The sequence below is a fragment of the Lissotriton vulgaris genome, unplaced genomic scaffold (assembly GCF_964263255.1).
Source record: "Lissotriton vulgaris unplaced genomic scaffold, aLisVul1.2 SCAFFOLD_1182, whole genome shotgun sequence".
Classification (NCBI taxonomy): Eukaryota; Metazoa; Chordata; class Amphibia; order Caudata; family Salamandridae; genus Lissotriton; species Lissotriton vulgaris.
In genome coordinates, this window is record NW_028246755.1 from 320,784 (window position 1) to 336,352 (window position 15,569).

General features: G+C 39.7%; 1 protein-coding gene across 1 annotated transcript in view; it reads left to right on the forward strand.

Moving 5' to 3' along the window:
• The window catches only part of LOC147665753 (fetuin-B-like), an 89,576-nt gene that overhangs the window by 21,193 nt on the left and 52,814 nt on the right, over positions 1-15,569 (forward strand). Inside the window, exons 3-5 of the mRNA XM_086949543.1 lie at positions 5,589-5,676; positions 7,733-7,896; positions 10,165-10,272. Coding sequence (XP_086805669.1) covers positions 5,589-5,676; positions 7,733-7,896; positions 10,165-10,272 — 360 coding nt within the window. The remainder of the gene's footprint in view (positions 1-5,588; positions 5,677-7,732; positions 7,897-10,164; positions 10,273-15,569) is intronic.

The window sequence follows — 15,569 nt, forward strand, 5'->3', positions numbered from 1 at the left end:
GGGGAATCACCTGGATCAGTGCAGCTGCTCCTTTGCACAGCAAGATGCACTACACCAGCCACACCTTATTCTCACACAAAGGTATAAGTCCCTATCTCAATTGTGCAGCTCATGGTACCTCACAACTAGCACCACAAATTACAACACAATTTATTCAACATTTATATATCCATCCCCGGATCTTAGGCAGCGTCCGGACCGATAACATAATCAACTGCTCAGCTTTAAATGCATTCACATCTATGCAACAACAACAAAAACATCATCGCATCACACCACATATTCTTCACAATAGTTCCCAAGCTCGACATACACAATTACAACATGCAACCCTACTAATGCTCTTTTCCGAACCACTGGAACCGCGCTGAACTTCCTAATCGAGACATGGGCTTTAAAGGCGAGGATCATGTTTGGGCAAGTCTAGAATTTCTACAGGGGATACTCTAATTCTCCTTTGCTTCAGCACCAAACCATCCGACATGCTACCATCTGAAAGAGCACTGGGCCTTACAACGTAATCTCTTAGTCAAGTTGTTAAAGATTTTTCTCCATTGGTAGTATGGACCTTTGTTAGTTGACATGAAGCTTTAAAAGGGAGAAGACATCAACAATACATTTCTAATTTGTTAAGTCAATGTGACTCCACATTAAGGACCAGGACTCGCCAACTAGGGTTAAAGGGTTTTCTTTTAGATAACCAATCAATCCAGAGTGCATGCAAATTACAAGTAAGTTCAATAAATCCAGAAATACAGTAAGTAAACTGATATGTCTCAATAGGTTGTGGCACAATAGAATGAAATACTGAATTGTGATAACCACAACAATAAAAAAACAGATTAAGGCAAAGAGGTGTTTCATAAAGGAACTTCCTCTCTCTCTTCTGAACAGAAGTCAGGTATTGGGTCATCTTTTAAGGGTTACTATTAAGGGAGCATAGAAAGTGTCAGCATGATCAGACCTCAGTAGAAGTCTTGGGAAGAAGAAATAAGTGTTTAGCATAAAGCTTCAAACTTGCAAGAATAGGGCAAGCAGAGAGGTCTATACCTCTCCAAGTCTAAAGGGTATCTCCCCTACAGCCAACTAGGAGAACACCAATTTTAAAGTAACAGGAGATTCAGAAATGACCTTATCTCCTTTCACACCACCAGTAACCAATCAACCCATTATTGGAATGCATCTGCAACATCGCTTCAGTTTCCCAACGCATTAAACTGGGACTGCAGTTCTCAACCTTGGAAATCTTGCCATCAAGGTACTTGAGGACCATTGTATCTCTACGTTCACTGCCAGGTTTCCCCTCCAGGCCTCTCTTTCAGTAGTCTAATACAGACAATAATCCTTTCTATATCTAACGAAAAGCATGATAATTAACCTGCAAGGCCAAAAAGAGAACATACTGGCAAAGCGAAATGCATTTCAACTGAGGCCTGTAGTCAGGCTAATTTAACGAAGTAGTTAGTATGAACTCAAATACATGATCATACATACATACATGTAACTTGAAGATTAACGGTAAAACATGAGTAAAAGAGCACGTTTACATGTACAAATATAACATGAAGTTTAAGTGTTAAACATGAATAAAGAATACATGCTTACATGTTTAAACTGAACATTAGTGCACACGTGTATACATCTTCAGTCCCTACAATGTTAATGTTTCATGAATACATTAAAATGTTTAACACATGTTAATGAAGTTAAGGGACACAGTGAATATAATGTCAAATGGGAGTATATCATTGCATTTCTATGACGTCTAAGGGTGGTGCATAAATGACGCTGCTCCAGTGGCATTACAAATCTCATTCTAGGTTTTGCATTGCCCTGCAACACCTTGCCTGGCACATGGGCGACGCAAAACCTTGATAAATCTGGGTCCATTTATCCTATATTCTATTTACTCCAGCAAGTCCACTACAAGCTGACGCTACATGACATAATCTATAATTGCACCTTGCATTGCATAATAAAACAATACGCCACCATTCGCCTGTGTACACGCCGCCCCTTAGTCAACATCTTACATACTATATTTAACCTAATAAAGTCCGTGACATCCTGCCTGTGAAAAAATGTATGCCTTCGGCCAAATTACACTGTGCATGTCACTACCCAGTTAATATTTCAACATACAAACACAACACAGATTTCAATGCAACCACATCCATTAACTAGCATTACAAGAATACACTAAACTAATATATTATATGTGACCAGTGTCACCTGGCTCAGAAAATACATGTTGGCTTCCATGCAACATAGTTACTAAAAATTACATCCAAGTAAGGAAATACATGACAAAACCACACTAAAATAGGACACACCATACTTAGGGTATCACAGTACTTGCAATAATTCTACTGAGAGACTAAACACCATTATTCAACTAAATCAATGCATGTCATCATCCAAAAAACATGTTAATTACTGCACTCCCACAAACACAGTATTTTCTGTTAACCAGTCAACATATACAAGCCACTGTAGAGCAATAATGACAGATACTCTACCCTCTTAATACTATGCACGATTCCCGACAATAATCAAGAAATTTCTTAGGAAAGTTTTAAAAAACAAAGTCAAAACACCATTTAATCAATTCAAAAACACAATGCACATTTACAATAAAAACTTATAGAGCCACATATTTCAAATCGGTGTTAACCTAAAGTGCTAGTAATGCTACCAGGTCGGCTGAGCAATAAAATGAATCACAAACTGAATGAATCTTCCTCTTCCTGATTCTTGGATATTAACCCAAAACGTGACCTAGTGGGTAACATATAAAAGGATCTGTCAGCATAAAGTCTACAATGTCAGAGATAGGAAGTATAATAGGTTATTAATATGTACTTGGCAGCATGACCTAACAAATGCAAATATACAATGAACTTACTTGAGATATCCATTGTATAAGGATAAGCGTGCCTCAGAATACGTATTTTTGTTTAGCTCTGTTGAAGGGCAAACAGGGAACGCAAGCTAAAGCTTGCTTGAATCACGTCAGCATGTTGCTTATATTAAAACTGTTAATTCAATCAATAATTACAGTATTACTTCAAAATCTTTAAAACTACATTGCAAATTTTCAAAAACAGCACCATTTGCAGCCTGTAAAAATTATATAGAGCGAAAAAACTTGCAAATTCGGGCCCTTATACCTGGGTGTCTAGATATTGATGTCTAAAAATTAGGCCAACATACGCTCAATTACGCACAGACCAATAGCAACACAGTGCTTAAATCAAATAAAACAATTAGATGGAAACATAAAAAAATTGAAGACAGAGGGAGCAGCCAGACCAAATGGTCTCCTCAATGAATTATTGAAGCATAACGCAGGTTTCTGGGTTAGGTATTTAATACCACTTTTTGGTTTAATCTATCAATAGAATGGAAGCCACACATCACCGGAAAATTATAGGTTTTTAGCCTTCATTAACGTGGAAGCAAAACTGTGTGCTTCTTGCATCTTGCAGGATCGACAAGCCTGGGTGGAGGAGAAATGCCTGAATCCAAAAACCAAAACCGGGTTTAGGCCAAGGATGGGTATGATAACAAACCTAGCAACATTGGCAATTTTAATGAAAAATGCAATAAGGAGGAAATCCCGGTTGTTTCCCTGCTTTAAAGATCTTAAAAGAGCCGCAAGACATCATTTGGACAAAACTGAAAGCATGGGGTATACCACAAAAAACGCTCAATGCAATTATATAATTATATAACGATAACTGTGCATAGAGGAAACTTGGATACAGCAGCAGATAGACCTCAAAAATTAACATCAATAATGACCTGAAACAAGGTTGCGTGCTGGCACTAAGTCTATTTAATTTGTATCTGCCTAACATGAACAACTTTCTGACAAAAGCAGAGAGCCATCCACCCATATTGGCTAATGAGTACATCAACTGCCTGCATATACAAATTACTAAGTTGTTCTGAGTCAAACCCCACTCGGCCTTCAAAGAGTAATCAACGCCTTGGCAAGTTACATCGAGCTACAAAGGTTGGAGCTGACCCTGCGGAAAACCAAAGTGGTACGTCTTGTGGATTCCAAATACAAGACGTATAAGTGGTTTATCAAAGGTTAGCAGGTCACGTCAGCCCATTCATACAAGTATTTGTGCATAACTTTGGGGTGCCATCTGTAGATTACAAATCATATTATGTCTTTGCAAGCAAAAGCACAATCTTTAATATTTACTTTTAAGCTCTTGAAAAAAGAAATTGAGTTGCCCTTCACACAGCAAGCTTCTGACATTGATTGTGGAACAACTCTTACCTTCTCTGACATATGCCCTGGAAATATGTCACAGCAAAGAGATAGTATGTTAAATGAGCTACAAACTAAGGTGTACAAAACATTGTTTCTCCCCAAAACATCCTCCCCAGCCTAAGTTCATTTGAAATTTGGCCTTCAAAATCAGAAATTCTAAAGAATCAACACCTTTGTCAAACTGTACTGGAAACTTCACACTTCAGAGAGTGGACCACTGAATAATTGATGTTGAGTTGAGGTAAAGGCTCAGATGGAGAAAAAACCAAGCCAACTCATGGGGTGACTTGAGGAAAACATTAGTTGATCAGGAAATACACGAAGCATGGGACAGCAAGATGGGCCAAGCAGCATTTGCTCGGTTAAGTAATGCCGCAGCAAACAATGTGTCGCTTTTGCAAGATGAAACAATCCTTGCAAAGTGGCGGCATGCTTGGCTCGTGATACATTCGTATAACAATTTGAGGCCACAAGCATATATCTCAGCGCATTTTCATCATCTTGGTTTTTAAGACTCAAAAGATCTGCTTCCAACATGGAAGGGCAGGAAGCAATGACTATGACATGGAATCAATTAGTCATCTTATGTGTACGTGCCCAATGGTCATGGTCCAAAGGAGACACTCCTTAAACCAATCTTCCTGGAACTAAATATTCATACCCTGCTGGCTGGCAAGCAGTCATCAGCTGGGCTGTGAATCCATCCAACTGGCGTGTCGAGGAGTAACATTTTTTTCGCCAGTAAATGAACTTCTATGAAAAGCAGATTTGCACACGTAATTTTAACATAAGGACAGCCCAACCCGGGGAAAAAATAGAACCCAATGTTTTATCAAACACAATATAAACATCACACAATATACATTAAAACTGAGGGAAAGACTTGCATGGCTTTAATTACATTGCACTTGTGATCCCAGATAAAATGTTGGTAGCCCTAGGACCCAGGATTCTGATCCAGGCAGAGGAACACAAAAAAGACAACTTCCTGGAGCCTTATAACATAATCTTTAATCAATCTTATCCTGGGATAAGGGTCTTGTTCCCATCAATTTTAATCAACTGTTAAGATGCATTGTATTTTCGAAAGTGAAATGTTATACAGTGTAAGAACGTATATTTTAATATAAGAAATGCACTTTATGGTTAGGAATTACTGAATAAAGTTTCCTTTGACATATGCCAACATAGATTACGTTTTGTATTGTAGTATATACTTAAACCTAAAAATCATAAAGCTGTTTAAAATTGAAACAAATATTTTTGTTTTACGTCTAACTTGCCAAACCTTCATTTTCAGATTTATGGTCAGTGTAAAGCTATCCTCTATCTGAGTTTGCCTTGGAGGAGAGTCAAACTGTACGGTTATAACTGTATCCTCAACCCAGGTACGTTGTTGTTTCCATTTTAAGATGTCGTCTGTATGTATGTGATTGACATTGATCACCATTTTGAAGGAAGTGGCTTAAAAAAGGCCTGACATATCAATATACAGTAATTATGATGTTTAATTTAAATATGAGTTTCTTTAAGTGGTTTTGCCCCACAGTACAAAGCATAGATGCCTTTCACACATACAGATAAATAAAATTAAAATTTTTAATGGAAACCTAAAATGCAATATGATATAAACAGGATGTATCTTTCTGTATCAATCAAATGCATAAAAGAATAAAACCATGCTAAACACAGTGTGTAACCTTATAGGAATGCCTTAACACTAAAAGTTATTTTTAGTTGGCATGGCTTTTTACATGAATGTCCCAGCTTAGGGGCCGATTACGATGTCGTTTGGAAAGCAGTCTGACCGAATCGGTTTTGGAATGCTTTCCGAACGACTCGGCTACGGTGAGTCTGACCAATTACGATGTGTCTGAACAATGAAAAATGAAAAAAGGGGTGGTTGGGGAAAACCTTGCTGCCTGTGGCACTCTGTGCATGCATGGAAAGGGGGGACCCATGGGTACCCCAAAGGGTCTGATTTGGAGTACCCCGGGTAAAGGGGGCCTGCTACAGGCTCCCAAAGTCAGATTCCGGCACGAGTGAAGGTGGGCCTGCTACGGGCTCCCAAAGTCAGATTCCGACAGCCGATCCGTGTCAGAACAACCAATTAGGAAAGGTCGTCTGAATCCAACATCCTAATCACTCGTTCTGAAACATTTGCCCGTAGTCCTGTACGAGTCGACTCCGACCAACTCTGTTTCTCCGGATGCCGTTCGGAGCCGAGTCGGACAGTTCTAATGGTTTCCAGAGATCATATTCGTTCATCCGGAAATGTGTCAGAGTCGGTCGGAAATAAGGCTTCCGAATCAATTGGATTTGACCAAAAAGATTGCCGTTTGGAGCCTTCCCGAACGACATCATAATTAACCCCTTAGTCTTAAATATAGGCCAGTTATTTTGTTTCATAGTTCGTAAGATCAAGGGACCCCTCCATGCACCTTGCAAGGGGGCCCCCTCAAATTTCGGTATGTCACTGTCACTTAGCAGATAAAATATTTCACCTACTGTACTATCAAACCGTTCTTTGTGTAGTATCTTGGGTATTGTAGTGGCCTTGATCTTTTTGTAGAGTTTGCAGAACAGAATACAATGATCCATGTCCTCTCTTTTACCACAGAAGCATTTGTCTGAACCAGCAGGGTTTCTTCTAATCTTGGTTGTTTTCAATAGCAGGCATGCCCTCTTAGCTATTATTAAGTGTTCGGGGATCGATCAAATTTGCCGGTGTAGCAAGCTCAGTGGCAAATCTCCTAAAACTTTGATTTTGGGATGGTACTTTAAACTCATGAATGGCTTGCTGACAGTGGCATTTCACTTCTTACATGTTATCAGGGGATAAACCCAGCCTCTCAGCTTTCTTGTCCTCCCATTGAATCACATGGATTTCTACTGCATAGAAAAAAGTTCTTTCCAAGCTTGGTCCACAAGGTTGGCGTCCTTTAAACTCAGCCTTTTGAACTCATACTTCATGGTAGCCATCTGACATTTGGTCTCAATGGAAGAGTAGCTGATGTCTGATTACAACACTGCTGGAGGGAAGCTTGCTGGCAGTTTGAGCATATATTTCCAGAATCTCCTCTCACAGTGACCTACACATACACACTTGTCTTGTCAAATCCCTGCAGCTCGGCTCCATATTTGATTTGACTTCCAACTTTGTCGATAAAACTAAAAAGCCTGTGGCTGTGCTTTTGCGCCATTTTCAAAATTGTACTTGCTGCAGCTTCTGAATTGCATTTGGAGGTTTGTATGTGGGTTTTAAATAGGATGTGAAGTAACTTATCATGTGACCCAGGTGACTGCTATATCTTTACATTTCTGTCATTGTAGAATGATCCATGCACGAGAAATGCATTTAATGTAAAGCCAACACAACGTTGGCATAATGTAGCATGTGAACTGCAGCTCAGAAAAAAACTATTACTTTTTTCACCTTCACAGTTCATCAACCTTCACCATCCTCCATGTGTCCAGACTGCCCCACTCCTGGCATAGATGCGCCTTCCTACCAATCAGTAGCTGATATCATGGTTGCAAAATACAACAAAGATAGTAATAACACACAGTACTTCAAGGATTTCATGTTAGAACTCACATACGTACAGGTAATTTCAAAATGTTTTCTCACTAAACATCAAAAGCTGATACATGCTGCAGAACTGTTATCTTGTTTTAAGTTACATGATTTATTATAATTTGTTTAGTTATTATTATTATGTACTATTCATAAACATCTACCTACAGCTGTGAAATTCTCACGGTACGTTACGATGGAAACAGGCGTACATGAGAACCATAACAGCTCCATAGGGGCAATTAAGTGGTCATCACAAAATATTTTTCAAAGCCCTACAGACAAACAGATGCTATTTCTTGCCTATTTACATTAAATGTAGATTGTTCCGGGCTGCTCAGATATAAAAATTGTCACTACAGAGCTCTCTAAACTGAAAGAAGGGATAACAGATTAGAGATCAGAGGAGAGCCTCAAGCTGCAAAAAATTTAATATAGTTGAAGATTTTGATCTCCAAAAGTACTGGTCCATGCCACAGAAGGTCCTTGGCACAAACTGGGGGGGGGGGGACGACTTAAACCACAGCAGGCCAATGAGGTTGAGAAAGAGTTTGTATAATGTAGTCATATTTCTTCACTTCCAATAGAAGTGCAACACTGATCTTAATGTGCTGTAATCTGTGCAAAATCTTCTCAAGCATTCAAAGATAATATTCATTTGTCATAAAGCAGCCCTGCGAAAGCACATGCATTTGTAGCTGCCACTTTGGGAAATAGAAAGATAACTTGTATTTAATTTGCTTGTGTTGAAGTAAAGAGTTTGTTAACACTACTCAAATTTAAGGTGGTAAGGAGAGATGATCAACAGGAAGACACAGGTTTCGCACAATGGTGCTAGATGTAGTTGGGGAACTGAGCACTCATCGTAGCCAAACATCGGTCCTGCAAAGAGGTTTTTTTTTTCTTGTTCAACAGAATTATGGACTTTGTAGAGTTTATTTTTAAGAAATTGCTAGAAATTGATCTCCAACTTTTTGACCAAATGATGGTCGAATAAACAAAATGGAGAAAGTCCTCATCCTTGACTCTTGGAATCAATTGTTTATAATTAGTGATAGCTATACAGCCCACTTCCAAGGGCTCTGCCAGTTTCTAAAGAATAAATGAGCACTGGATAGTGTCTAAGGCTTCAGATAAATCAAGTAAAATAAGGAGCCCTCCTCTCCGCTGCCATCCATTGCAGTTGTGTCTCTTCTTTATAGTTTGGCAGTAAACAACTTGGGCTAGGCATGTTATGTTTTTACTACAACAGGTATTATAGAAGCAGCTTTGTCATTCTCATTATTTAGAGAAAGGACACAGTGAGAGGGCTCATTCATTGTATATTTTCCTAATTCAGGCAGACCTGACTGTACGAAGCATCTGGTCAAGGTCATGAATTTTACAAGGAATGTCCAAGAGATCTGACATAGGAAGAAGATGTCATGTACCACAGGAAGCCCAAATGCCTTTGCCAATAACAAGGTTATTTAGTTTCCAGCAAAAAAACATTTGTTATATGTCACTACATCATCAACAAAAATACAGACCCACACAAATATCTGCTTCACAATATCAGCTACCATTATATTCTCAGGTACATGTAAGGAAGTATAGATTTAATATTTCATTTCAGCTTCTACTTACCTTGACAATGTAATGTAGCTGATATTGAGAAGTCAGTACTGTTGTAGGTAAATACACTTGTTAGGAGGACCCACAAGTGTGTTCCTTATTAAAAGGGGAAGAACGAATTTGCTGTCTCTGCTATAAAGACCACATTGAGAATGAAAGTTAAAATGGCTTTTTTTAATGTACTTCTAAAGATAACTAGTTAGTACAAAGCTGGCACTCTTAATTGCCCAAACACAACAACACATTAAGATTTGTTTTTACTAAAGCACTTGACACATCAGTTTTGTAGTTTCTGGGTATTGTAGGGATGAAGTGTCACTAATTCTTATTTTAACATTAAGTTGTCTGTACTTACCTCCCTGAGTTATCTCTCTGGCAACACATAATTTGAGAAGCAACGGAGGTTATGGGATATAGTTATAGTCATCTTAAATGTGAGGTTGCAAATTACAATGAACATTTGCCTTTCACTACAGCAGCTCTACTGGTCATTCCCATAATAGGTGTTGAATAGGCACAGTGAAACAAGGGAAATGTGCTCACTAATGCAAAATGTAAAACGTGGTTAAGTGCAGCTTCCCACATTGCAGACATTATGCATCAATATAGTTGTAAAGTTTAGCTGCTACATTAGGTGTTTCCCATCATTTGACTATCACTGACAAAAGCATTTGTTCTATTTCAGAGGGTGGTTGATCTAACATATTTTTTGGAATTCGTTATTAAGGAAACAAAGTGCTCTAAATCAGAAACTCATGTTACTGACTGTCACTTCCTGGAGGATGAACAAGCTGTAAGTGCAGAATTCAAAATACAGTCCTTGTAAATGATAGCTAATCTACACCAATGGTATAATGCATCTTATGCTATTACAATATATGCAACCCTGTTAGGATAGGTGACAACATTTTTAGGAAGTTTCCATAATCAAATTTGCTAACATTTCACCCTTTCACTACTGTTTATTTTTAAATCATTGCTATATCTATGAGGTGCCAAATATATAGTGTGACCAGCCAACAGTACCTGGAAAAAAATGTATGTGAGCATTAGGATGATGTCAGAGAAGCTTAAAAATGATTACGCGTGGGCTGTTTTTTATGCACAATGGTATACTGTCAATTGATTGGGCAGAAAGCAGGGCACGTCTTAAGGCAGGAATATGTGATTGTGGGAATTCACTGCAAAAACCATATCCATTTTGGTGGGAGGATGGGATCTGTGAGCAGAACTGCTACCTTTCTAATTTACTGTAAGGAAATTCATTTGCATTGTGTGTTTCTACTGGTTTTTGTGCATTACTTCATCTCTTTGTGGACTGAGGCCTGCTAAACAGCACTCATTGAAATGTGCTTTGCTAAAAAGGTTTGTATTTTTTGGCTCAGTGCAGCCCTGCAAATGTGAAACTGACTTGACTCCCTGTGAGGGCTTCAGGGTGATTCTTCACAACAATGAAGTATTAATGATTGAGCCAGAACAGTGTATAAACGTTCAGGCCATGCTATCTGTACTATGTGGGCCATTTATTGGATTGCAAAGCATAAATTCACACAGTTTAGAGAGCTGCACTTACCAGTGACAGCTCTACAATTGGAACCAAAGTTTCATGAGGATAAACTACAAAGAAATCCTTCATTTGGCTCTCAGTAATCTTGGTAACAATTGAAATTGCATATTGTAGCCTAATGACAGCTTGGCCTAGAAAGACTGAGGTTGTCACCTAGGGCCTGATTGACAAAGGCCTCCAAACAGATGGCGGATGCCCCGCAGTTGTGGTGCAGGGATTCCCCCCACAACTGTGGGGCCTCCGCCACCAGTGCTGCGCCCCTTGTGACTCAGGCTCTTACGGTTTGGTGGTAATGAGAAAAGATGTTGTCCGTCGCTTGTGGTTACTCCACCGGAGGGAAAGATGCAGAAACAACTGGGTTTCTGACAGCAGGGCATCAGCTCGCTCTACCATTAGATATTCAACTCCAGTTGCCCATTCACGTACGGCATGGCAGACTATCCCTGAAAAGGCAAAAATGACCCTATGTGAGAGACAATCATTTTTTTATTTCACAGAAAAAGCATTACCAAATCATCATGTAGAGGGTGCACCACCACTAGCCTAACAGAAATGGAGAAGTGGTTTGGCAGTTCTCTACCAAACTTAAAATTTCCCCATCAGTATAAAGTCAAAATTTTGTTATCAATTTTAGTTTAGGTGCCTACAACCTAGGAACTATTTTGTGTCTGATTCAGTTCACGTGAATTAATGTGGTTTTCTGATATGTGACTGGAGTCATGCATCCTTACTTCCTACCAGTGCCAACCATAAGTGTACAACTTTATGGCAAAGCCTCAACATAAACACACAGGGCCGGTTCTCAAAGTTAAACAGACCAAAAGTCTAAGTTTTAGACTTTCGGTATTTACAAAGGTAAATTACAAGTAGTATCTTTACGTCTGCACTTGGGATTGATTCTCGACACTCGGGGTGGAACTCCACCCTGAGTGTGGAGATTCCTCCCAGAGTGTGGAAACTTTGCCACGAGTGTGGATGTAAAGATACTACTTGTAACTTAACTTTGTGTATACTGAAACTCGCAAACTTTTTGGTCCAAGTTTACCTTTGTGAATCAGGCCCACAGTATTCAGCTCTTGGTTGCCTTTTTTGCAAGGGTGGGAAGGGGGTCAAAAGAAGATTGGGAGCATTCATATGCCCTTGTATTCCAATTCTTACTATCCCCTCTCATCTCAGCAACACAGCTGAAGGTTTGGCATGCTAGAAGTTAGAAAAAGTGAAGCTCCCATCTTCCTCATTCAACATTCTAAATTTCACTCTCAGTCTCAAATCTGATGATCAGAAGTTAAGGGTTAATGCTCTGTCCACAGTTTCTTTTTACAAGGACAGCTAGACCGCAGTAGCCTACATTCCTCTGCCCTTCTTCCCAACGACCTTTGAGAGTAAGGGCTGTGATATTAGAACACCGGAAATTCAGCCATGCAGTGTGGCTCTAGACAATCTGAACTGATTGATACGAGTTCCCTGTTGCACCCTAAGCGCCTGATTATGAGTCTGGTGGTCCGAGGACCGCCAGACTTGTGGTAGGGCAACGTTGGCGGTCACTATGACCTTAGTAGTTGTGCCACTCTGGGACCCCCGTCTCAGCCTGGGAACTGCCATTCCCTGACAGTGGCACGGCGGTCCAGCGGCATCCATATGCTTGGTGGGGCCACCTTGGTCCAACGCGATTGGCACACCCCTTCCTAATAGCTTGAAAACACTATTTTGCGAGTCAGTAACAGTTTACCAACTCACAAAATAGGGTTGATACTTCTACAACCCTTTTTAGTGGTCGCAAATGGCCCAAATATCAGTTTGTGGTCGCAAGAAATGATCGTACATGTGGCCCTAATTGCTGATACATCTGAAGCCTTGTCTGTTTATATTATGGATCTTTTCAGAAAAATGATTGATTCTGGAACTTTATCAGAACTTAATGCCAGGAATTTGGCATAGTAATTCAGTGACAAATTCAATAATTATCAACCATAATGAGGTACTGTTGAAAGTTAAATGTTTCATTGAAAAATGGTTCCCTTTGAGTCCCTCTTGGTGGGAACATTTACACACAATCAAAATGATGATCTTACTCATCGTAAAACTCTTTCGAGTGCTAGAAGTTGCATTTTTAGCTTTTTATGTAATATTAAGAAAGCAAGAATATCTCTTAATAAACTTTAAAACACCCCAATCAAATTGGAGAATCAATTTTCCAGGTTTTGCTAAGTATGACACTGCATTCAGGTTCAAACACATAATATCTTATATTCTTGATCCAGACATAATTAGTATTAAATTGGGGTTTTGCTTAGAACACTTTTTTACATCTCCCTATTCACACAATCGCATCATCTTAATATTCCAATCTTCCAAAGTTTTGGAAACCATTAACATTTTACCACTCATGTTTCCTAATTAAACCTATTCATTGACAAAAGGATTTAATCCCTAGAACACTTCAAAGATAATTCTATCTGGTATTACAAATGGATTAAAAGAAATGGTAAGGGGAATTTTTGGAAGTCAAAGAAAATTATCTTAGTCTTTCAATTTAAGGAAGATGAATATATAATCTCCATGACAGACCTCAAATACAAATATATGATCCGTAAATTATTTTATTCACTATAACAAACTCCTTTTCTCCCTCAATAAACATCAGCAGAAGTCCACTCAGGATTTTTCAATCCTAAAACGTAATCCTTGTAAATAAAATTGTGACTGAGACATTTTGGGTAGCGTTGGGAACAGACTTGACCATCTCTATATCAACTTCAATCAATCAATCAATCAACCAAGCAGGGGGCTTGTGAGGGTCTCAAGGCGCCGGGGACAGCTCCGGAGTCAGTTGAAGAGCCAGGACTTGAGGTCTTTCCTGAACGTGTGCAGGGTCAGGGAGCGTCTGATGTTCACAAGGAGCTTTTTTCACATCTTGGCTGCGATGTAGGAGAAAGCTCTCGCGCCGGTTCTGTGTCTGCGTAGCCATGGTGAGGTCGGCGGAGCCGAGGTTCCTCTTGGGTACGTGGAAGGATAGTATCTTGTTGAGGTATCTGGGTCAGATGTTGTTTAAGGATTTGTAGGCGTGGGGGAAGAGTTTGAACTTGAACTTGGGATAAAATATGGCACAACATTAATTCTACTTCAAGGGGTCCAAATTTTACCCAGTCACTTTTCTTCTTTTACAACGTGTCATATTATACTACAGTGTTTATGCATAAGATGGAACATAATACATTGTGAGTGCTAAAGAAGTACATATATACTTATGTTTTCCACAAGCTCTAAAGTTTAACTATTTAAAAAAGATTTTGGATTTCTTTAATATACTGTGTGCCAATTTTTTTTGTCTCTAAATAATGTTTCTCATCGTGAAGCAATAGGATATTTTGGTTATAACTCACTGTGGTTATCACATACTAGATAGCTATTAACTCAATTATTTACAACATGAACTATAACTCGCCACTCCACTGTGCACAGGATTGTCACAAAAGATGTAATTTGAGATGTCGTAAGTGTTGTAAATGATATCATTTCACATATTGCAAGTGATCTAATATGACAGGGTATAAGCAGTGCATCATAAAGGTGTGACTAATAGTTAATGTAGTCTAGCTAGTGATTTGACAACACTGTATTCGGAGGTGCACAAATTATGGTAATTTGAATGTGGTGCATAAATTTTACATATAAGTATAACTTTAGAACTTTTTTGTTTGTGTAGTTCAATTTTGGTTTGTACAGAAAGGATACATTTTTCTATTAAAAAGTGTTTCAAATCGCAGAGTGGACTGTCAGCGAGTAAAGTGTGCAGGAATGCCTTCACTGCTTTTACTGCCCTGGAGGTCAGGAGGGGGACATGATTCTGTGTCCCAGGATGCCTTGCAGCCTGCGAGGAGGGGCCTGCTTCATGCCCGTTGCTGCTGCGCATTTAGGGCATCAATTCGTAACGGACCGCAGGTCCTGCTTCCTAATAATGATGTGACCACCTTCACGGCAGTCGAAAAATGTATCTTTTCTATTGTGGCTTGTGCTGCAGGTCACAGAACAAAACACAGTAGGAAATATGCACTTTTTCAATATCCCTGCACTGTGTAGCAGGCACCATGTGGTGCCAGCCACACATTGCAGGGATGTTTAGGGGGCACCACAAGTGCCCCCAAGCCCAATAGCAGAGGCCTAGAGGGATGGGGGCTCTGCTAGGAGCCCTCAAAGTCCCTTTCCATCTACTTTTCTATGGCGGTCATACTGCCATAGACAGGCAGATGGAAAGGGACATTGTAATCCCTACTGCTGTGCCTCCGACCGCACGCATTGTAATTCGGCAATTGGAGCGCAGCAGATGTTGGGCCGATCACCACCGACAAGCTGTGGGATGGCCGTCTGCCTGACATTGGACTAAGGCCCTAAGTCCTTTGAACTTTCCAGCGGCCCGGGACGCCTTCACTGCTATCACTGGCCTCGAGGTCAGGAGAGAGACAGAACTCTGTGTCCTACGATGCCTTGCTGCCCTCAAGGAAGGGCATGCTTCACACCTGTTA